This window comes from Calidris pugnax, unplaced genomic scaffold (assembly GCF_001431845.1).
Source record: "Calidris pugnax isolate Ruff unplaced genomic scaffold, ASM143184v1 scaffold24, whole genome shotgun sequence".
Classification (NCBI taxonomy): Eukaryota; Metazoa; Chordata; class Aves; order Charadriiformes; family Scolopacidae; genus Calidris; species Calidris pugnax.
This window is the reverse complement of record NW_015090922.1, coordinates 2,148,381-2,174,148: the sequence shown is the minus strand read 5'-3', so window position 1 is coordinate 2,174,148 and position 25,768 is coordinate 2,148,381. Positions and strand designations below refer to the sequence as shown.

The 25,768-nt window shown below is 38.2% G+C and overlaps 1 protein-coding gene across 4 annotated transcripts in view; it reads right to left on the bottom strand.

Annotated features, from left to right (window-relative positions):
- Positions 1-19,863, bottom strand: part of ENAH (enabled homolog (Drosophila)) — a 74,121-nt gene extending 54,258 nt beyond the window's left edge. For all 4 annotated transcript variants that reach the window (XM_014950770.1, XM_014950772.1, XM_014950773.1 and 1 more), the window contains exon 1: positions 19,808-19,863. In XM_014950770.1, the coding sequence (XP_014806256.1) occupies positions 19,808-19,848 (41 nt within the window). In that variant the 5' untranslated portion in view covers positions 19,849-19,863. The remainder of the gene's footprint in view (positions 1-19,807) is intronic.
- Positions 19,864-25,768: the final 5,905 nt, after the last annotated feature.

The following is a 25,768-nucleotide window of genomic DNA, read 5'->3' as shown; positions in this document are numbered from 1 at the left end:
CAAAGCTAGAAAGAAACTCCAAATGTTTCCAACACTAACATCTTAAAATACACATTTTTAAAAAAAGCAGCTAAATGCTGGTCCAGATATCAAGTTTTCTATCTTGGCAGTGGTGTTTTGTAAGATGTTTTTCCCTGCTTGCTCCTGAACACTGACTGGCACATCCCAGTGAAAACATGTGTTTCTCCACTTCACTATTAAATAAACACAAACAAACAACAACAAAAACCCCCACAACATACTGTGCACTGTACCCTTACTGTCCCACTACTTTCTATTAACTAAAACAGACACTTTGCTCCTTTGGCTTAACTCAATGCTTAAGCTACTTGTTGGTATCTTAAAGTTAACACAAAAATGTTTTCAATGCCCTCAAATATGCTGTGCTGAGAACCAGACTGAACTCAGCTACACAGATTAATATTTATTTCTGAGAGTAGGGGAAGGGGTTTGGATTTGTTGGGGGGCAGGGGGGAAGGGTTGTGAGTGGATAGAAGGGAAGAACTTTGGGTCATTTAAGTTTTTACCTCATAACCTACTGCTTTAATTTTATTCATTTTTTGAACTTTGGCCTTTTGCCGAAAGCAAATCTCAGGGGAAGCTGGGCATAACAATCACCATCTCTCTGCCAACTAGATCAGTACTGGTGCCACCAAGACAACACCCCGAAAAAATACAATCCATTTGGGCTCAGCAAGGGTTAACATATTTCTTACAATAAATTAATAGTTAACATAGTTCTTACAACAAATTAATTTTCCCTATAACTCATCCTCAGTTGAAAGGTAAGATCTCAGCTTTTTCTGCGTTACTAAATCCTCCCTGAACAGGCTCCTGCAGGAGAACACTCTGTGCTGGGTACAGCAGAAGGAACATTGCCGTGCATCCAACTTGCCTCCAACATCAAAGGATGTGGCTTGCCCACTCCAACACTCCAGCTAGTCTGCAATTTAGCTGCTATTCGGATTTTAGAATAAGACTAAATCAAGACTGGCTGATTTATCTTACCAGTTTTCATGCACATTCCTCTACTGACACTACAACTCCCCCAACCCGTGGATAAAGGGTGTTGAGTTCTCCCAACAGGTCCAACTGGAAGAAGAGCTGATGTTGAAACGGGAGGTGAATGTGGGAGGAGTAGTCCCAGATTGCTTCACTAACAGCTCTCCTGCTAACGAGTTATTGCTTGCCTGTGCCTAGAAAACTTTTGATTGATAACCGAGAGATTCATTCAGCTCTCCCACTTTTTCTTCCTGTGAATTACTCAGAACACAGATTTGCTGCCACATCAGAAAGCAGAGGGAAATCCTGCATGGGAAAGTCCCCACTAGAAAGAAAACTACTGCTGCTGAGGAGCAGGGGAAACTGAATCTAAACACTGAGATTAACAGCAGGCAAAAGAAAGGTGCTTTGCTTTTGACACAGAATTCTGCTACACTCCATCCCAGAGATTTAGTTGGTACACAGTTTATCGAAGCTCAACTTTGCTCAATAAGCACCTTCCACTGAAAGAAAATTGCTTTTCATCTCAGGTATAAAATGCATTTAACATTAATCAAAGAGCAGTCTGCTCTTGGAACAAGTGCAATTTAAAGAATAAATTTCTCTTGTTGCTATAAATCTGTCCCTTCACAATTTTGCAGCTGTAGCTTGTTCCATAGCAGCAGGTGAATATCAAACAGGTGAAGGAAATCATTGCAGGACACTCAGGCAGAAAAGAGAGATATTATTTAGAGCAACAGCTTGATGCAAAATTAGAGTCTACTTTTCACATAGAATTATCAATTTATAACCCCAGGAGGGTTTGGGTTTTTTTCAGCATTGTTTCACATACTCTCACATTAAATATGGCATCTCATGCAATGGACAAAGACATTTTGAGTTGGCAATTCAGTATTGTCTGCAGGTTTGTCATGTGCTGACTCATGTAAAAATTCACCTTTTTATTAGGAAATGTTATTTCAATTTGAAAACACATGCTGGAGTCAGACTGAAATACTATTCTAGATTGTGAGCATTATAGAAATGCTGTATAAAATACTGAAATTTCTGTATAAATTGTTTTTTAAATGGACAAACAACACTTAGAAAAAGCACACAATCTAAAACAATCTGGAACAGGCACCTAAGAAACTGGAAGAGAGAAGATGATCTAGCCACAGACAGGGGGAAGAGTGGCAAAAGCAACCAAAGTTACATGACCATGTTACATGATGAAAAGTACAGTCAAGTTCTGAACCATCTTAACATATCAACTGGTGTTGTACTGGTGGTCCATTATAAATGTGATAGGTGGACTTCAGAGTAATTTGATGTCAGTAAGTGCTAATCATTAACCTATTCAAACTCTACAGGAGTCAGGGATATCTAAGAGAGAATATGACAACAGTCAAACCAAGAAATAGCCACACTAGAGAGATGAACCTTAATATAAAACAAAGGATTGATGGGAACTAATAGTAGCAGACTAAACCCCATGGATTTTGAATAGCATAAAACTAGATATACTAAGGATACATAACCATATATATAATATTCAGTGATATAATGTGCTATAATATTAATATAGTACATTTTCTTATACACAACTAATTATATTTAGTTACAATCTCAATCCCAAACTTAAATTCATAAACAGTTTCTGAAGTCAACCTTCCAATTCCCATCTCAAGCTGAAGAGTCCATTAAGATACCAGCACGTATACATTTTGAAAATGACTCTTCTATCCACTACGGACGGATTAAGTAAAATCTAAAAACAGAAAAAGGTTTCTAAAGCGACTAAGTCAGCTATACCAATGAAATGTTTCAGGTAAGGAATTATTTAACAAGTACAAGAAGTCGCTTCTCAAATCTCAAACTAACAAGATTGTACAGTTACTCAAAACCAGGTGTCAGTTTTCAAACAGGAACACAAATTAAAATGATTTAATACACAAAGAAAGAGGTGCTTTTTAAAGAAAGACTTCAGCAAACAAAAGGAACGGCCATTTGTTGTCTTGTTTTTGTAAAAATGAAGAACAAAATTCTTAACTTTTATCATCCATACTACAAATGGCGTTTTTTCTATCAAACCAGAGATGCTTAAAACTATTACCTAAAAATACATGATTCAACTCAGGGTTTTGTCTCCATCATGTGAGTTCCCAGAGGCTACTTGCTAGCCTTGATTTTTTTTTCCTTTACTTGTTTGTATTACCATACTTTCCTGATGTTTCTCTATTTTTGTGTCTTTAAGATGAAGTTTTTCATGGTTTGCACTTCAGGTTCAAGGTTTCCCTTATAACCAATTTGGACTGGAAAAAATGCAGCACTAGAATGTTACACGTGTCCAAAAACCATTCTCAGCCTTGGTACAGACAAAACTTTGGATGCTTAAAACAAAATGCGATGTTTTAGATCTCAAATCAAAGAATTTACTTTGAAGAATCAGACATTAGAAAGCTTGTTGAAACTTTACTGTCAAAAAAACCCACCAGTTTTACTTAAAATTGCTACTTATGAAGATGGACAAGTAAGAGTTTGGATATACTGGAATTTTATAGTACAAGATTTGGTCCTTGCCTAGTGTGCAAATCTAGTGATAACTTCATGGAAATACTTTATTCAAACCCTTCTTAATTTAGTTTTAAGATTTTCAATGAAGCAACCTGCAAGTGACAACAGCTGTATTTTCCCATTTTCTTCTGGAACTTTCTAGAGCTTCCATCCTATGAAGAATCACAAAGATATTTTTTTTCCTCAAAAAATGTTTCCAACAGATGTTTTGAAAAAAAGTAAATATCAGATCTAAGCAGTAGCTGGCTATTTCATTGCATGCATCTGCACTGGGGGCAGGGAGAGGGGATATCTTCCCAGCCATTCTTTTCATACTGGTAAAATAAAGTATTACGTTTAGACTCCGTACAACCATGAAATTAGATAATTCAGTTTATGCTTCCTTCATGCACTTATCCATATTCTTGTTTTCTTTTATCCTCTTATACAGGTTGTTCTCTTAAACATGGCATTTTTGGTAATTTATCCAGATATCTTTCCTGAAAATGCTGCATTGTTGTAATCAAATCCATTTTTCCACTGATTCTTCCAACATATTTCTCAAGGGCATTTACCGCTTTGCTTATACTAAAAGGTTATGCAGAATCTACGCAGTAATTTAAATAGATTACATTTCCTCAATGCAGATTTGATACAGGGGCATTGCAAACCAAAGGTTCAGCCACAGTAAGGCTAATACAGCCCGGATAGCGATTTTACTCAGCAGTAAAACAGAAGTAAAAAACTCCTACCATGATTTTTCATCCATGTCCAGACAGATTCTTATCAAAAAAGTCAGTTTCTCAGTTTGTCTGCTTTTTGACAAAGCTAATGGAAAACAACTTCTACAGCACAATTTGGGAATGAACCAATTTTTAAGTACGAGGGTACGCTGTAACTGAACAAAGCTAACAGCCATAAAATCAATACTTTTACTGAACAGGCACAATCATTACAGATTTAAAAGTTGAAATATTTTAACTTAAAGCTCTTAAAGACCAGGGCCAAAAGCTAGCCAGACACATTACTTACTTGCTAAAAATGGTCTATTTTTGGTGGATTGTTGCTTTCCTTGCTACAATTCCATGAATCTCAGCCTGGTCATACCGTGGAATGCCATTTTAAGTGGGCATGAAAAACAACATCAACAGCAGCTAGACAAGACAAGTTGATGATTTCCTGTGAAAAACCACTTAACATACATTTCCTATCTTCTCTACATATATTATCGAAAAGTGACCTTATTATGTTATTTCTTAAGCTTTCGACACATGGTACAAATCACAGCTTTTGGAGTTCAGATTCCCTGGGAAATCTGAGTTCCCAAACGCGCTCTGCAACAGAATCCATCATTGCGTTACCGTCGCTGCGGATCACGTAACTCATTTTACTTTCAGATAAAGAATGCTCAGCTCCTCCTGGAACAGCAAGATAGGAGCATTTTTACATTACCTATTTAATATAATGGCTGCCTCTGATGTGGAGAGATGTGTAAAGGGAACGTGGCTGATCTTTGATTGAGACATTATAGCCCCAGTGTTAATATACGAATATACAATTCACAGTTCATTACAAGAAAGATTCTTGTATGAAGTGTCTTTCTAAAACTTAATTTCACCTAAAAAATATGAAAGTAAAAAACATACTTTGTTAATTGAGCGCTTGTTTTCAAACACAGAGTTGACATTAACATCAATTAATCAAGGAAAATGTGGGTCCACTGCAGAAATAAGACGGGTTATCCAGCAGGAAAGAACACAGAAAAGGTTACATGTATTTGCCTTGGTCTCTGCTTGCAAGTTTTTGTTCTCAGGCTTCCCAGGTCTGCATGAATACTGGAATACTACTTGTGGTAAAGGAAAACTAAGTTAAGGGGCCCCAGTTTGATAAATTGGGCACAGCAAGTCTATTGAATTGAATACTAGGCACCCATCAAGGGTGGAGGTCGCTCAGTGGTGACATCGTGAGACCACCCTGATGTCTTTACAAGGCCATCAAGACAAGTTCCTGACAGCTGGAAAAAGGCAAAAGTCACAACCCTCTTCCAGCAGCGCAAGAACCAAGGTTTGGGGAGTGAGAATCTCGAAGGGTTGTAGTTTGATGTAACTAGTAAGCTATTGCTGGGAAATTTCTCAGGGGTCAATACCAGCTCCGATGTTTAATGTCCTTGTTAATGACCAGGAAAATGGGATGGAATGAAACTTCAGCAAGTCTGTGGATGGCTTTCCCTAAATTGGGATAGATTGATATGCTGCACAGTAGAGCTCAGTCTCAACAGGTTGGAGAAACTGGTTGACAGAAACTTCAAGAAATTTGAGGACAAGAGCAAAAACTGCCACACTGCAGGTGATTATTTCCCTCTATTCAGACCGTATCTGGCATCCTTTGCCAAGTTTTGGGCTCCTCAGAAGATGGGAGACTTTGACAAATCAGAGCAAATCAAACAGGAAACCATTAAGGGGGCTAAAGAAAAAGATGCAAGAGGAGAGGCTGAGACAGCCGTGTTTGTTCAATCTTAAGGCAAGGCAGGAACATAATTGCCATCCGCAACTACTCAATAAATCACTACGGAGAATGCAGACTCAGAACCTTTTTAAAAGTGCACAACAGAGGATGAGAGGAAATGCTTAAAAGCTGCATTAAAAGAGCTCTCAATCAGGTAAGAAAAAGTGACACCAAGAGAGCAGTTAAACACTGGGACAGGCTGCCCAGAGGAGCTGGGGCACCTCCATCCCTGGAAACTTCAAAAATGCAGCTGGACAAGGTCTTGAGTAACCATACCTAACTTAGATGATGGCTCCTTCCGAGCAGGGGACAGGAGCAGAAGACGTCCGAGAACTCCCACTTTGACCATTCACCCAATGGCTATAGAAGAAATAAAATCCCTTTGAGAAGGTCCCACTGAATTGCAGACATATAAGTACCTTATTTATGACAATTACTCCTTAGCACCTCATTTTATTGCAATGTTCTTCCCAAAAATATCATCATGCATTTCACACTTGATGTTTCAACCAGGATCTCCTTCTGTAGCCTCTAAATAAAGATCTTAAACACTAATAGTTCTAATGCTTAATGTCTAAAAGCAAGAGGTTTAAATAAACTACGTAGTAGTTTATTTTATTACTGACCTGTACTATAAAATAAATGAATATTTAAAATAGCATTTTACTACCCTATTTTAGACTGCTGTGATTAACAAAGTATCTCACTGAATTTGATTGTGAAAGGGAAACAAAACACTACAGTTCTTCACTATAGATGAAACAAGCGAGAGTAAAACAAAAACCACTGAACTCAAGGATTTGGTAAGTAAAGAGCCAAGAGAAAACAGACCCCTCAGTATCTTCCTTTCTAGATCAAACCAAGCGAGTTTTCAGTCTTCACCACTTTGTAGCTCTTCCTAAACTTCTCATAATTCTTTCTACTACTAAGAAAACCAAAATACCCCATGAAACTATCAGAGGTACAGGGAAGTGAGGCAGAGAAAGCTGAGCACATTGCTTCAATGGAGACATTGCTCAGAGTAAAGTGGAAGGATCACTCCAAATTTAATTTTCCAAGCAATGATGCTAGCTGACACTTATTAAACATTACAGATGTGCTTGTGACTATGAAAAAGATTCTTCCTTAAGATTATTAGCATTTTCTAAAGCCATCATAAAATTACAAGAAAAAAAGACTGGGGTAGTTTCAAGTTACTGAAACAAAAAGTTTACTAACATTTTTATAGGCAACTGCAAAATGAGAAAAGTATCCATTGTGTTAGTCATCCTAATATTCTGAGAAGATACAGTGTACCTAGCACAAAGCTATTTTCTAGTCTTCAGAAAAAGCAGCAACAACAAAGCAACACCTCAATTTTCTCAAGTCAATCTTGAAATACTTTCTGTTCCCTAAAATAAATGTCCTGCTAAAAGCTTGGTCTTATGCCATATTTATTCTACTCCATCTTATTCTTCTGTAGAAAGCAAGACACGTATTCTAAAGTATATGCAAGAGGCAACACTTTTCTCTACTTGAAAGACTTAAGACAAATAAGTTTCCTAACTTGGCACTTTACCAATAAAGTAACAGTAAACTGTTCCAATATTCATGCCAGTTCCTTGTATCACACACACATGCACTCTTTCAATACATACACTTCCCTTATTTAGATTTTATATCAATTATACACAAAAGTCACCTTTAAAAAAACACAGGAAATATTAGAAATAAGAATGAATGATAACACTACATTAACAAGTTGCAGAGATCTCTTAAATGGAAAAATTAGGCTAAATTCTTGTTAAACAGATTCTTGAGTGTTCAGTAATTATTTCTGAGACAACAAAAAGTTAAAAACATTGTAGTAAAATTACCTATGGTTGGTCAACAAGACAAAATGCCACAGCCTTTTGTGCAATAAGCCTCGCTTCTTCATACTCTCCTCCCGACAAAGCACACAAGATTGATTCATGAATTTCTGAGTAGCAAGTACTACAAAATACTTCAAATATAAACACACATCTTGACAATCTCATCCTTATTTTTGAGGGTAAGTCAAAGTCATAGGCCTTATTCAGGCAACTCTAAACGTGTGAATTCTTGCAACCCAAGCCCAGTCATGGTGTAGAAAGCAAACACTGATCCGTAAAAATTACTCTACCTACAACTACTTCCTCATTGAGGAAAATTGAATGAGCATTCTCACGTTAGGTATTCAATATAGACATCTATGATAATCTGTAAAACAAAGGAATATTACGTTTCCACTTACATGCCTATCTACAGCTTCATTTGGAGCATGGCTTTCCACGCACAAATTCCGCCACAATTCAAGGAGAGGTTATTCTCATCAAGTTGACCCAATCTGGAAGCATTCTGCTTCCACTTCAATTATGGTTTATTTGCATTTGCTTTTGAACACAAAGTTACACCTATACTAAAGTATGAATTCGACTTTCATGCCAAACTACTGCATTTACTCGCTGAACAGCAGATTTTTCTTTCACTCATCTCTTCTTTGATCCAAATTACTTTCTGGCAAGTGTATCTCAGTCTTATTTTGAATAACTCTGATTTCTTCCCCACAACATTTAATCTCTAAACATCACTTTTTAAACGAGTGATATTTTTTTTTCCCCACTCTTCTTATACCCTACTTACTAGCAATATCCTTCTTGAAGTGGTTACTCACACAGCTGTTTCAGAAGCCCTTCTTCCAAGCTTGACTTCAAGACCATCAAGATTTTAGCCTCTAACTTGAAGGAAGTCCTGAATCCACCCTGCACACACCCTAATTCGTCACCACTTCCAGCAATTTTTACTAATGTGCTTCCCTCAAGGTACTAAGGCTTGTCTTTTCAAAAATCTAGTCCCTCAGGTATAAACCCACTTTCACACACTCTTCTATTAAACATAGCTTAAATTAGCCTATAATAATTCAGACCCGTGATCATTATTCCTCTTAAGTATCCTTCATACAGTGCTGGTTAACAACAAACAGTAAAAAAAAAAAATATATTTGCATTTCCCAAAGTCTGAAGTTTGGCTTAATTAGTTAATGATTTTGATGACAAGGTAGTAAACGTGATTTGATCTAAAAATTCTACACCACTGTGTTACGGTAGTGATGCTTGATTTTAAATGGAAATCCTTTTTCAGTAGCTGGGGGAGAGCTTCAGCTACTGTAATTCTAACAGAAGGGACAGGTTATTTTTACAACTCTGAGGCTTAAAGCAAAAGGTTTGAAGGTTCTACTCTTCCTCTCCAAACAGCCAAAGAACAGCACAAGCAGAAACGCAAAAAATCAACACTAGAATTCATTGCAAAAGTACTTTTGAGTCTGGGTGACCCACTTTTAACAACTTTGAACACCAACAGACGATTGCGGTAACTAATTCAATCTAGTTAATAATTAACATTAACATTTGTGCATTCATTACATCTAATGTTCTGTCCTAGAAAAAAGGATGATCCGGATGCACCACAAGCCATTGAGCAGAAGCTGTTTGATTTTCTCACGCTGTCAGCTGTTTCATGCAACTCTTGCAAAAAAAATGTAGCAGGTAGAGGGAAGCGGCAGTGACAGCCCTTGAACAGAAGCAAATCAGTGCAGATGTGTGCTCCAAACACCTGTTTTTAAGGGGTTTTAATTCACACAGAGCAATTAGTATAAAGGGACATCTGAATTGTCATCTCAACGAGTAAAAAAAACCAACCTGTTTTTCAACTTATTTTGCCTCTCTTAAATAGGTCTAATATCAAAACTCTACAAAGATGGTTACACCAAGAGAAAAAAAAACAGAAACCAAAGAACAGTCTTACTCCAGAGCAGAAGACAAACACATATCAGAAATTACTAAAATATGATGCGAGTTCACAAAAGTTATAAAATTGATCAACACCTTTACAGTGACATTAGACACTGCTTTTCCAAAGAGCAGTTCTTCTAGTATTCCAAACCTCTTGGCAATGCAATTACTGTCTAAGGTTGCAAAACTTTATATCCCCATTTCCGGATGTTTTGTTTATGAGCTGCTTAAATATTGTCATTGAGATCTACCTTCACACCACAAAACCAGTTACCAAGTTAAAGAGTGAGACCCTGCGTTTGCCTGGGTTTTCTGGCCTCAATTCCCAGGCAATTCAGCTGCCTCCTCAGTTGTCACGTTTTGAGACAAAATCTGAAGTTTAAAACTGGAAAGTCAACTCCCTTTGACAATAACTTTAATCTTAAATACGCCAATCTGTTAAACACCAAGATCTATAGTGACAGGGACATATACATATTCACCTTAAGAACATCTCCTGGTGACAGCAGCAAAAGGGGATCGTATTTCCCAACAGTCCTTTCATTTTAAAACTTTCCCAGACATGACAATTCATACCTTTCTTAAGTGTATCTGCATGAACAAGCACAAATAACTAATCAACAAGTCCAAACCTCTGCACGTGAATTTCTGTTTGTATTTGCGCACATGTTTTGACTCCAGAGTGGGCTAAATCTGCAGACAACATTACTCTTTTATATTTTCATATGTTACATTGTATACATAGTGCATTATATTAAAAAATTCCATTGTGGAAAAAAAAAAAAAAGAAGCCTTTTATACACAATGGTATTATCAACACTACTCGGGAAGTCCCTTAAAGTTCTGACAAAAATATTTTTTCCTTTTAGGGCTGGGAGAAAAATAGTTACTGGCTTCCTTTACTAGAAAAACAGGAAAATAAAGTTTTCAAAACAGCAATAAGATCAAAAAACCCTGATCTAATAAGAGTGCTTTTGTTACATTGCTATCAAAACTGAAAGAGACATTTAGATACTTGCTTCTAATATCAGTTATTGGATGTCAGTTATTCTATCTCTTCCTTAAGGAGTGTAACTCACTGTACCTTGTCTGACATTGAAAGCCCAGTATTTAAACCAAAAGCAGTGCAGAGGTTATTACTACTTTGTTCTTCATTTTTCTGCTAATCTTTTCTTACCTAAGTTTCTTCAGTGAATCATTACATAAGCAAATGCTTCTCATTAAATTGAAAGTAAAAACGCAGTCCAGAAAGCAACACAAAACCAAACCAAACAGAACAGCAGCTCTGGCCAATTAAGACTTTTTTTATTATAAGTATTAAAAATACAGCAGAGGAATAAAAAGCTAGAGACCTATACTAATAGCTTCTCTCCAATTGAAAAAAAATAAAAATTCTAAGCTCCAACCGGAAAAAGAATATTTAAAAGCATAATTGTGTATTCATTGATTATTTGTGTTAATAAAGTATTTAGTGGAGTAACTATAACGTGAAGGTGAGTTGAAGAACAATTTTGCTCACACTAGAAAATTAAGACTTCTTATCAGCACATCCATTGTTTAGGTTTGTGCTAACTGCAAGTGCCAGAACGCTTTATCTGAACAAGGATTTTCACTAGTTCAGCTAATCCAGCAGTAATTATTGGAAAATGCTATTTTAAAGTAGAAAAGCAGCACAATCCAGCTGGCATCCCACGGGCCTCTCTCATTGTACAAGATGGCTCTTATGGAGCTAGAAATTTAATGTGGCTTTCATTACTCTAGATCAACAGCCCAACCATTCTATTATCTTTCCTCTCCAGCTCTATCTTCATTTTAGAAACCACCTTTTCCAGTCAATCTTGCATTATTTTAATCGGCATTTTTTAATTTATTATGTTACTCTCTGCACTAGTCATTTAAGTGCTTAAGCTCTATACCACGGGGCAAAGTTCTGCTATTTACAGCGTTTCCTTCCAGGCTGGGTTTTTCCAGTGTCACGACACCCTTCCAACAAGTACATTCAGAAGTTTAATCTTTAAACCACACAGGGAGTGTCCTGCATCTTGCCTCTTAACAGAAACTCTGGGAATCCTACTCTCTAACCAGAGCCTTCAGGTTCTGCTTGCAAACAAAAGTTTTGAGGCAGCTTGGGGGAAGTTTAATATTTTTTTTATTTTGTGGGGTTTTTTTTTGTTTGTTTTGGGTTGGTTTTTGGATTTTTGTTTGCTTTTTCACTCAAACTATAGTCATGTACCAATATGCAGTAGAGCACAGATCATTTGATAACACCAGCTGCACACTTATCAAGACTTGTTTATCTTCAGTTATTACCTGCCCCACAAAAGCACTTTTTTAGGTAAGCAATGCACAAGACAAGGCACTTAACACAACAGAGCATTTTCAGACTAGCTGAGCATTCATATTCTAGAATATATTATGTGATCAGCTGCAAAGTTAAGGTAAGCAAACAAAAATGGGCAGACTGCATTACCAACCATAAATACGCATTTTGTGGGGAGACACAGAGGAAAAAAAGGAGTTTTATTATCAGTTTTATGCCAGATGTGGGCATATGCTGCAACCACAGCTCAGTGAGCTAGTGCCCGATATAGTATAATCCATTTTCCATTTATGCATATTCAGTTGTCCAAATTCACATCCTAAGAAGCATGTGATGAAATATAACAGTAAAATTTGGTTAATGTAACATGAAACAAAGTCAATAAAACTTAGTTTACACATCTGTACACATAAATGAAAAGGTAATGTTCCAGAAAACACTCACAGTTTATTATAGACTTTAGAAAATTATATACTTTAAACTTTTTTCCATAATGACCTGTTTTCTCCCCTACATCAGCATATTAGTTGTGGAAGGTTTATTTCTAAAGTTTATCATTATCTTTTAACAGCAAAAAGGTAAACTGCTTGTTCTCCCTCCTCCTGTGTTCAAAGAACAGCATTCACTGAATCTACAAAGCACCCAAGGGCTGTGAGTCATTTGTTTTGGAGGGGAAAAAAAAAAAAAAAAAGAGCTCCCAAAGGCTATCAAGCAAGACTGTTGAGATAAAGCCTTTCAAGACTTGCATCAGGGTTTCCCAGACGCTACGTGTACCAATAAGTGCAGACTAATCACATTTTGTCAGACTGCACACTGCTCCCGAATCCATCCTCCCGCACGCCAGGGAGGAGAACGTGAGCATCAACTATGAGAAGCACACGCTACTCCAGGCAGCAATTCCACTTCTGCCTCCTTGCACAACTGCCATTTTATAAAATTAAAATTAAGACAAAGGGACTCATGCAAAGAAAAAAAAAAAAAAAAAAAAGCAGGGAGGGGGGACTCAAGGTTCTGATTGCCAGCGGTGAGCGAACAAAGCAGAAAGCTACAGAAAGGCTGTTTCAGAGCACAGGAGAAAAGAAGCCCCAGCAAACTGGCCGGTTATCCCCGTCAGCACAATCCACTGAATAATCCACAGCTCTGGTTTGGTTTAGAAACCAGTTACTTCAGCTTTTATTCCAGCAATCAAAGGCTGCCAGTGACCCAGGCAGGTTAATCAAATCCAGGCCTTGTTAAAAACAGTAGTTGGAATGTCAGTAGCTGTTTTCCTTACGGCACTCAGTCAGGCCAAGGGCATCATCTGAGCTCAAAGCAGGACACAAAGTTTATTTAAATCTAAATGTGGCAACACAGCTCCCTTCAGTAGCGGGGACATCAGGCAGTGCCCTTTAACAGCTACTGTCTGTTAAATTAAATAGGCACACACACTGATGTTCACAGGAGCAAGAATTCTCAAAAAAACAAACCAAACCAAAAACAAAAATCAACACCAAAAGCCCAAAATGTTGATAGTCACTTAAAAGAAAATATCCAAATGAAAAAAATACAATAACAAGTACCAGCATTGCAGTCTTACCTCTTCCTAACAACAGCCAGAAAAGAAAAGGAGTCAACATATTTTAAGTGAGCATTCAAAGCAACTGGAAAAGTCCAGGCATGGACCAAATACTTTATTCCCAATTCCTCACAAAACACAACATAGAGTGGGACCTGCTACGAGCACCAGCATTTCCATCACCTCAACAGCCAACAGAATAGTTAGAAAAGCCTTCACAGGGGTGAAGCAGCACCTGAACGACCCAGAACTGCTACTGTGTCAGTACCTTCAGTTTATGGAGCAGACTCATGAAAATACAAATGAAGTCTTTTACATAGCAGCATAAGCCAATAGGTAATACCTTTACACAAAGCTAAAAAAAAAGAAAAAAAGAACTGTATGAAACAGATGCATAATACAGAGCTTCTTCACATTCATTAAGTAAGCAGCATTCATGCTGGAAGATCTAGAGATGTTTGCCAAAACAATTCAAATAGCATCATCACTGCCAAGAGCCAGAACTTCCTAGCAATAAGCAAAATCTACCCCTCAAACTATGAAAAACATGGTCATAAAAACCGAGATTCACAGTTCTGTGTGGAAGATTTAGCACTTTACAACCTTTCTGTGACAAATCTATTGAGTAGCTGTTCATGAACTAGCATACAAAAAAAATTGATGTGGGAACTGTTTGCAATAATCTGGCTCAGGTAAGGCAGCACGTACAAGACAATATGTAAAGTACTACCTTGCTATCAGGAAGGACAAGAGATCACGTAGAAGAGATAGGCAGTTCCTTTCATCATTACCCAACTTACTCTGGAAAAAAAAAACCAACCAAAACCAACAACAAAAAAAGCCAACACTGCACAGAAGTACATGGTTTTGGCATCTAAAACATTACCGTATGAATAATTGGTAAAATGGAGGTAGATATAAAATCTAAAGGGTAACAAAAAATTAAGTTCAATTGGCTTTCTAAAAACACAAGCACAATGTAGTACACTTTGGACTACAGGAGACATACAAACTGGGAAAACGCTTGAGAAGGCAGAAGCACATCAAAAAAAAAGACATGGAGGTTACAAAAAATAAAAGAGCAAACCACACAGTGCAGATGAAAAAAATCTGGGAGTGTACAAACAACACCTTCCATAAACAAGAATGAGCAACAGGAAAATTCCCCAAGCAGTAATAGCACTGAAATACTAGACGAGACTGTTTAGAGATATTGTGAAACCTCATGGAAGATTCTGAAAAAACTTAAGACACGTCAAGATAATGGATTGAGAGCAGCCCTGAGGAGAAGGACGTGGGCTACAAAGATGATCAAGGGGATGGAACACCTCTTTTATGAGGAAAGGTTGAGATACCTGGGGCTGTTTAGCCTGGAGAAAACTGAGAGGGGACCTCATCAATGCTAAGCAGTATCTACTGGTTGAGTGTCAAGAGGATGGGGTCAGGCTCTTCTCAGTGGTGCCCAGTGACAGGACAAGGGGCAACAGGCACAAACTGGAACACAGGAAGTTCCATCTCAACATGTGGAAAAACTTCTTTACTTTGAGGGTGGCAGAGACGTGGAAGAGGCTGCCCAGAGAGGGTGTGGAGTCTCCTTCTCTGGAGTTATTTAAAACCCACCTGGACATGGCCCTGTCCAACCTGCTCTGAGTGACCCTGCTCTGGCAGGTGGTTGGACCAGATGACCTCTGAAGGTCCCTTCCAACCCCCACGATTCTGTGATTCTTTGAATCAATCAGCCAAATTAATCTGGCTCAGGTGTTCCCAGGCCATGGCTCCGGTCCCATGTCTGAGAAACACCTGAGGAGCATGCATAACTTTATTAGGTTCTGAAGCTACAGCTCAACTAATTTGCAATTACAGCACCAGCTGGTGACCCAAAACACTGTGCCATGTCATTTAAGCCTCTGCATCACAGCCCTCAATACCTGTGGCAGTAAAAAATCTGGATGCCCAGAATATCCCTACTTCCTTCAACATTCGAGAGACAAAGTGAAATGTAAGAAATGAACCAAACACGGATCTAAACACTAACACTTGTGTCAGTAGCTTAGGAAATGGAAAAGTCTTCTCAAAAAGCACACCCTGAATTCAGTATAGCTCATCAACAGAAGTGAGACACAGCTTTATATCCTTCAAAGTGTTGTTCCTGGGTCTTATCATCCTTCTCCAATTGATTTGTATTTGGCTTATCTGCCCATGGTAAACAGTCCCTCAAATGCAGCCGTGTCTAGAAATGTTCCTGGTAAATTATAAGTTGGCACCTGATTAATTCTGAGTCCCAGGATAACAAATTCACAGAATGAGCTCTGTATGGTTAAAGCAGAATGTTTTGCCTCCTTAGATACACCTCCCACAAGATACACCAAAAACTTTCAGGGCTGCTGCTGAACAACCAACCTCTGCTCCCAAAAAGAGAGCAGTACTTGCATAATAATGGTCCTAATTAAGCATTTCCCATATGCCAATGGACAGAATAAATTGTATGCTTTCAAGGTCAAAAAGCAGCATTAGTCCTAAAGATTTCAGACAAGTTTTAGAGACAAAGTTTCTCATTCCAAGTTTCAAAAATTACATACAAAGAAGTGAACTCCTCTTGGAAGAAACAACACAGAAATCCTTCCTTTACCTTCACAGGAGGCGTTCGAGGTGCTCCATGTGGCACTACAACATATCCTTATGGATGGCCCTCACAAATGATGGGAAATGGCAAAAAGGACAAGAGTGAGGACAAATAATCATCATCAAGTGTTATCTGCCTCTATAATTTCTAGAACCCATTAGCTTTTAGCAATAATTTTCCTTAAAATGAAATAACCGATCCCTAAATAGCCCAAACTCTTAGTTGCAGTTCCCAATTATTTTTAATATAGTAAAATTGACCATTATGGTTTTAGTACTATTCTACTTTAGTTTCAGTTGTTTCAGACTCTAAAGGTGCCTGGTGAACCTCATCCCATCGTGGTTACTCAAACTGCTTGTTCCAGCTGATAAGAAAATTCAAGTTTTTCCCCCTCAAACAGTCTGGTTCTTTATCTGCTGCTTGTAAAAGTTCTGGAGTACAGATGGCTCCAAAGTTCCTGAGCACATAGGGCTTCTCCTCACGTGTAATACACCGTCACCCTTGCTACCAGAATGCTCAAAATACTCTGTTGTACTTGAATTGTTGTAGAAACCCAAGGATGCCAGCCAGCCCAAACCTCTGCAGATGCCTGGCAATTGTAACTATGGGGATTCAGTATCTGTCTGCCACCTTTGCAGAGGTTCTGCTGTCTCTGCAGCAGAGCATACAGGCACCAGCCTCTCAGATGGCCCAGTCCATAATTCACTGTAATTTTTCAGTTATCAATAACTCCAGATGATAACTCCCAGCTGCTACTACTGCCACAGCAATAAGTAGCAGCAAACACTCAAGCCATCAATCTTACCCATGTCCCTGAGAAACCAGGCACCACTTCACATCTGAATTCCCACAGTATTCGGATTAATTCTAACACCTTGGGACAACTCTGATAATTAAATTCAAACAACTGACTGCTGAAGGTTGAATAACTATTAACTCGCTCTTCTGAAAAAAGGTTTGTGGCATTTGGTGTTGGTTCTGAAATTGCTCAAAGGTCCAGCAGCCATAAATGACCTTTCATGCCTGGTGCATAAATATATATAAAGGAGGAAAAGGAAATGCAGAACCTTCTCTCCTGCTTTTTGTAATAGATCGGTCTGAGTTTGTCTGCAAGACAACAGGAAAAAAAATGTGTAGGAAAGTTTGAGTAGATGTTCTTTCTCCCAGAATCTGGTTGTTGCTATCCACACTCCCCCTTTTGTATATAAAGCCACATTTTCAGAAATAATGGCTAATGGAAGCTTAGACAGACTTGAAACTTGCACATATCAGCAATATTCGACTCTGTGAATACATTGTCTGAGCTTGCATGACCATAGCTGTAATGGAAAACTAAATCTTTAAGAAATAAAGAAAAGCATCTATCCACAAACTTTTAGAAGTACTTCAAATACTTTTTGAAATCACAACATCACTTGTTATTCTAAAGCAGTCTCTAGTCTTTAAAACTATACAGCTTTGGCAGGAAAAAGAACTGCCTTACAAAGCCCCACATTCTTGATTCTGAGGCTGTTTAAAATAATTTTCCATGAAGTATTCTATTTTAAAGAGTTTCTGATGTTTCTGAAGCTTCTTTATGATTAGAAGCCAAAGCACTGACTTCTATCATTGTACCACATTTCATATCTCTTTAAATGGTGTCTACTTATATAGGGAATTATTGCAGAATCCACCTAAAGTTTTCCTCGACACCAATACAGAATCACAACAACCAAGAAATGCTGTTCTCCACGAGATTTATGGGGCGACACCAACCAGAATCATGTCCATTCTTCATCAACATGCAATTTGGGGTACTCCAGTGATAAAAGCAAAACCAAATGATTCAATTATAATAGCAAGTTGCTATAAACAGATTTTCATTACCAATCTGTTGTCACTACAATTTCAGTAGGAATTCTGATTTATTGCATGATTTTTTGTTATAGTACATTTCTATGAAAACAATCAGAACATTTAAAGCTCCTTCATTCATTTATTAAAAAACCAAACCAAAAAACCCAACCAAGCCTTGAACACTTTTTCAGTCAAGAAGTTTGATTTCCAGGATGAAAAAGCACATGAAAAGAAGTTACATGCAGAAAACCTAAGTACACTTTAATTTTTGCAGCTGGCTGGCTGCAAAAATACTGCAGAGAAACAAAATAGTTGAATGCAAGGTTTGGCATCTTAATTAGATCAAAGAGATAATTCATTGTTCACAACAGTTTTTAAAGTAATGAAAAGACAGACCTTTTATGTATTAAAAAATGTTTTGCACCTTAAAATAGAGTTCTACACAAGTTATTCATAAAGGCATCTCATTGTGGTCAGCATATATTCTCATGAGCCACCTCTTCTTAATTTTAACATACAAGACAAGCAAGGCCTTTTCTGCACCATTCGCTGTTCCAAACCATCCAAAAGAACCTAGTTTGCCCTAAATTTAAATTATATAACTGCTCTTCTTTCAACGGGAGCTTTACAAGTGTAAATAAAGACAGCTTTTGGTCCTGACATGGAAACGTAATTGAATTTTGAATGAACTAGGACACAACTACGTTTTCTTACATACGGCTACGTTCATTCTTTACAGCCAGCAAACGTGAGACAAAAAAATAAGAATTGTGCTGTAAGTAAATGCACCTTCTGAGTAAGTACATACTAGATGTGAACTTTATAAATAGCATTTCAGATTCTCCGGAACAAAGCAGGAAGAGTTACTCAGAATTTTCTTGCCTGTACTTCAGCATTAGAACGTTAACTTCTTCAATACCCAAAGCCCACCAAATTACCACCTTCCATCACTGCAGTATTAGTCCTGGTCATGATAATGGAGGATATAAGAGAGAAACCAAGACCAAAACCTTAGAGTCAGATTAAAACTTAGAACATCCAGAAATTTGTATGTTAAAATTCCCAGAGTAACCCTAACATTCGTGATATACAAACTATGCCAACCCACAAGTACAAGCAACAAGAATGTAACAGCCAGCATAGAACTTAAAAAGGGAGTAATTTCAAGCATTTCACTAGATTTTAACTGTGATACTATAGATGGTGGGGTTTTTCCAGGCAATAAATACTTACACTGAAAATCTCAAGTGTCAAGTAAAACCCTTTTATCAAAGTCACACTATATAAAGTGCTGCCACCATAACTATCTTCTGAGGTCACCGTGTTTTCTCCAGTTTGGTTTTACAACTCTCATAACAAGGAGATAGAGGAAAGGAATGTGGAAGAGTCAAGCGATACTACTACACCATAAAAATCAACTGACTTTTCTCCTGACCTACAAGGGACCTGTGAATTTAAAGCTGAAAAAGACTTAGTACTAACACTTCTGGATCGCAGGTCTAAGCTTGTAAATTATGTATTTTTCTGTATTGTAGGATTTCTACTTCAGTTTTCTGTGATTTGCTCTATAGACAGATAATTAGGTATAGTTTTAAAAATATATATAAAAAAAAAAGAAAACCAAGCAAAACTACACTGACCTGTGGTATGAATAAAGAAGGAGGAACAGCAGCAGGATCATGGCCTGAAGCAACAGCTAAGGAAGCCCCGCTCTTGTACACTGTAAATGGTACACAGGAGCTGTACAAGTTTCCAGCTCTTCCCTCCAGCCATAAAAATTATGCCACATGTACTGCCTCTCTGCTACATACACAAAGAATACTTTTATAGAAACAAGTTTCATAAAAAGATTACAAACTGCTAGAGCAATCACTAAAGTAACCTGTCAAAAAGTTGTCAAAATGTTTAGAAAGATCTTTCCTTGCTAGCGCAGACCTTTATTTGCTAAAAGGAATAAAATGGAAGGTGCTATTTGGATAGTCAAAACTTCTTCATCTGCATATCCACTTAATCCACACCGAGGGAAATTAACAGTGCCCTTTTGGCCTTACAGCAGCCCAAGCAAGGCGATTGCTCCTCCTTTCCATTTTACCTGCAAAGAAAAATATTCACTATACCCTACGACACACCATCAGACAGGCTGCTTAACAGCAGCAGAACCCACAGTGAGGGGGGAAAAAGTGAAGCCAGGGGCCAAATCTGAGCTTTTGATTTGACTTAACGTCAATCCCTACCACCCTAAAGGTTAAAGTTATGTACAAGGAGAGTGGATTTCTTTGTTGCTACGGGAAGTTACGGAGACAGATAACATCGCCAAGCTAAAAAGGGATTAGAAGAATTCGTGGATAATAGGTTCTTAAAATAAATAAATAAATGAATGGAATCGACGGGCATGTTCCAAAATGTTTCACATCAAGACAATGGATCCCAGGGTCCAGGAAAAGGAATCACTAAGTGCCTGCAGGGAGTTTCTTCCAAGCAGCTTCTCCTACTGCTGCTCTCCAGGACAGAGTTTGGGACCACGTTGACCATTGGTCTGCCCCAACTTTTCTCGTTTTTAACAGTACTGCAATATTGAACTCTTTAGTTCAAACAAAACCTTAGTTCCTTCCACAGGCAGGGAATCCCAGAACTCTGAAATTTGCCTTGTTTTTATTATACATCCCGTTCTCTTTGTTTTGTTATCAAGGGGATTATATCTAAGATAGGAAGCAAAGTCTTTTAGATTAAGAGTCATTTTCTATTGTTTTTAAGTCAGAAGGAAGTCCCAGTTCAAACAAACAGCCACACTGCCCAAATATCAACACTGGGGAAACCTTTGCAAGCTTTCTTTTTTTAATCTGACATTCATTGTAGCTCTAACAGCTTTCAAACCTACTTGCATGATTTCATAGGTAATCTATTGTTACACTACTTTTGATATATTCTTATCTAATATTTCACAGCAAATCAATCAACCAAAATCAAGTCCCTAAAAGCCCTGTTCTCTAGTTATCAGGCAACATCAGAAAAGCATTACTACTTGCCCCTCTAATAGCACGTTATCAGACGTAAGAAATTTAAAAAGACAACACGTTGAAGCACAACATGGGCCAAGACTGAATTTGAGACAACGAGCAGATCTATGGAGTTTCACAATGAAACCGTGAAGCGTTCAGCATCCAAATTTTAAGCTGAAGGAGGAGAAAAGAAAAAAAAAAGAGAGAGATGACGATCTCTTCTGCAACAGCACAGAAGCACCCATACGTGGGTGAGTGACCCTGCTGTATTTATGGGCTAGATGTGAACAATCTTGCCCTCACTACTATCACACACACACAAGCACATACACAGTGTTTCATCTCCACAGTAAGGAATTAACCAGGGAGAGCACTTCTACTTCCAAAAGACTCTGAATCAAACAGGAAAGCTGAACACAGTGAACTTTACAGGCTTCTAGAGATATACTGCCTGCAGTCGTCTTAAGAATTTAAAAGCAAAACCAACCACGTAAGTTATGGTCTCCCACATCTCAGCTCCCCCACAGCTACTAAAAGGGTGGGAATTCTGCCAAGACTATCACCTTTAACTACTCAAGACGGATACAGCAGCACAGCAGGTCTGGCTTGGACAACCTCAGCAGAGAAAAACAACTCCTGCTCTTGCTCCAGCTGGAGAGCGAACAATAGATGCAGCGCATTCCACCCATCAACTGGAGCTGCAAATCACCCCAGCATTTTTTGCCGTGGTCACATGGAATACGCAGTGTCAGTGAAGTTCTCCCCAAACAGGGGAAATACCCTTTTGGGAAAGTCTAAAAGTTGTAACCCGCAACCACTTTTTAACACGGCTTTTTAAATTATAATCTCTGAAGATTAGTGTAAACAAACAGATTCTAAAGCAGTTTGAACTGGACCAAGCCTTGCCTAAACTGTAGATCAAGACATTCTAAAGGTAGGGAAAAAAAGCTCCCATTTTAGACAAGAAACTGTTTTGCAAACAAGACACATCAAAAAATTTTTATACAAACTAAATTTAGGATTGATAGTTCAGATGTAGTTTGTCCAGTTAATCTCAATCCCAGACAAAAATATTAAAGATCTTTATACGAATAAACCAGCATTTTAAAAAATAGTTTCAATTGGCATTACAAAAAATAGTGTTTAGTGATAATGATATTCAATTAACTTCAAAACTTAAGACATGAGAATCATAGAATTGCCTGGGTTGGAATGGACCTTTCAGATCATCTTGTCCAACCATCAACCTAAAAAACAGACATATAGTTTTAGCCAAAATATATGATTCTACTTATAATTCCACAAAGCTCACACTAAAACTACAACTTTAGCAAATGCTGGACATCACTCATCAGCATTTATTGAAGCTTAGACAAAACACAGATCAGATAAGCTTCATAAAAAACATGAAGAAGTCCTCTTTACCCTATTAAATGTTCTGGCAGCAGCTCCATGACCCCTGGGATGGAAACCCAAGGTGTAAAGATTGCCCAGTGGATGTTCTCCTGATCATCCCATCTACAGGTATCCACAACCCTTTGGTTAATCAACTGGAAAGTGCGCTTGGCAGGTTGAGCCAACAGAGAGACATCGGCTGCCAAGTGAACGGAGAAAGCACTTGTTTTGTTGAGAACTCCCCTGACAGAGGTTTAAAACACGAGTATCTATTTCGGATTTTCATTTGTGCCTTTGCTGGCCCCGCTAGTCAAGTTGTACAAGTGGGAGTGAGAAGCAGCACTCATGTTTTGAAAGGAACGTGATGGTAAAGCTGAGAAAAATGGTCACTTACCTTCGCACCTCTGGATTTTAATGCAGTACAGTAAGTTAAATTCTTTCTGCGCATGCGCTCGCTAGAGCTGGATAAAAAGACTGGACACTCTCCCCACTCCCCTTCCCTTTTTGATCTGTTCTTCCACATTACCTATGAAGTGTTTTAAGCCTCACATCCGATCGGGTGACAAGCACTTAAACCTGAAGATACTCAGCAGCGTACAGTATATTAAAGGAACTCCATGAAAAGACCATAACTACAAATAGTAGCTTGTTGCAATACAAAAGGAAAGCAAAATGAAAAGGTTTCCATGTTTTGGAGCTATTCTGCAGACAGAAGTAGCCATACTGACAATTTTTAAAGAAAATTCAGCTAGTTTCTAGAAGTCAGTAATCCTCGATTACCAGTAGAAGAGCTTATCCCCTAAGTGTACCAACTAGCTACACAGAAAATTAGTATTTGATAAGAGTGTGTAGCAGTATTTCCAGCACTTTCAGGCTGCTACAAAACACAAATGACCCATGTACAAAGAAGGCAAACTGCACCTATCTCTTCAGGTAGTATTTTCACTAGGTGCAGAACCCAGAACTTCTGCTAATTACATCTCAGTGAAATTAACTCTCATGGTACAAAACAAAACAGCTTCAATTAGAGGATTTGTTTTCAAGTAAAACATTTTTGTCTCAAAACAGTTAGCTTATACTGCAGGAGAAGAACATGCCGACTGTAAGTCACAAAATATTCTCTAACGCACTAGACTGCCTTGAAGGTTTTTGAACTATGCAGATTGCTGTTATGAAAATATACTTCATTCTGATGAAAACCTGGAGTTTCTCCTGGAAGTCAGAGCAAGTTCAAGCATTTTTAGATTCAGTTCAGAACTCAGCTATGATCCATTGCGGCAAACAACACCTTAGGTCAAAATGAAAGAATTTTAATTGGGTGTGTGTGTGTACCACACAGGTACCATGGGCAAGGGAACGAGATCTGTAGCCTTCTGCAGTTGTGTAACTATAGCAAAACAAGAGTTTACGGTAAAAAGAGCAAATTCCTGCAAAACCAACCTCCTCCCCCTCTTTTAGGTTATTATCTTTAGGTTGTAGCCCAGCATCTTACCCCATAAACTGTTATACCACACTTAGATCCCAAGAGGGTAATCCTTCTCAATGCAGTGCCTCAAATATTACCAAGGAATCTCATAACCTTCTCACTCTTCATGCTTTAGTCTTTTCTCTGCAATACTATCAGCGATACTAACAACAGATTGTTCCATGCTGCTTTTTACAAAGCTCATGTTTTCAACTCTGTACAAATTTGCAAGCTTCAACCACGACAGACGACTTTTTTTTTTAATATATATATGTACTTTGTGTCTGTATTTACTACAGATTTTTTTCCCCATGAGAAAACCCTGAATGTCATAGCTACAAGTCTCAGTTTTCAGAAGATTGCAGTTGTTGGGCTTAGGCTGGAGAAATTCCATTCCAAGCTATGTTTTCAGCTGTATGTTCAGAACTTTAGACCATGGAAGGACATTGATCAGATCCGCAGAAGCCTGTGGCCCCCGTGGTTACCCCTCATAGCAGATGCGAGGTTCTGAATGGGGAAGGAAGCAAGCTGTCAGGTTTATAAAGATCCTATGTTTAACTTGAATCCTAAGAAAAACAGCAGCACAAACTATCAGGAAAAGCTTGCTAACAGATAACACATCTTCAGTGTTACTTAAGAACTAATAACATCAAGTAATTTGCGTTTTCTCTAGATCTTCTGAGTCCTACACTAATTACCATAGAGAAGTAGCAGATGCCGTAATATGGCTTGGTTCTTAACAGAATTTACAGGGCAACTTCATAAGAAAGATACACACAAAAATTACTACAAGGAGAGCAGAAAGGAGTTTTGAAAGCCATATTCAGATAACAGCTATCGATGCTACACTCAGAGAAAATATACCTGCCTGTGCTGCAGCAGAACCACAAAGAGATGGAAGGGTACACTCACTGTCGCCTGGGAGGACAGAAGCTGAGAAGAAGATGCAAGCACAAAGGAGGACTGGAATACTGGAAAAGTGACTGGAGAAAAAAAAGTTCAAATCTACATTTAGATACATTCCAGTGAACAGATCAGTACACGACAGGCTGGACAACAATCAGTCTTGGCTTCCAAATGATATAGACCAAGAAGAGAATAACAACTGGCAGGTGGTCTAAAAAGGGCCCACAATGAAAGATTAGTAAGATTGGTGATTTTAATCGAGAAAAGATTTAGGAGAAACATAAACCCTCACATACACCAGAGGTAGCTTCAAAGAGGGGAATAAACTGTTCTCTACTGTCCAGAGTTACTGAGTATGGAAGCCTTAATACACAGAAAGAAAGATTTAAATCACGTAGCGAGACAAAAACTCCAGAGTTAATTCAGAACGGGAGTAAGTTTCCCAGTAGAGGTGATACCATCTCTGATTAAAGATACATTTAACTGAGGTGCCTGAACTGCAGTCTACAGACCAGAGTCTGCAAGAAAATAATCCATCTGTCTGCCCAGACTGCACCTGGGCATTGTTTTTTTCCCCAGAGCTTCCCAACAGATAGCCAAAGAGTTTGAAATCCTGTTCCTTGCTGCTCCGAGGGTACTGCAACACCTCCCTCCTTCATAACCAAGCCTGCATCTGCCAGGTGGCCAAAACGTGTAAAAGCGAGCCATTCCATCATTCACGATAGAGCAGTTGCACCTCTGAATATGTAAAAGCAGCCATCTAAGTGGACTGTGCCATTACAAGAGACAGGTGAACATCACCTGTCTTTGAGTTATATGGTAAAGGAGATACCAAC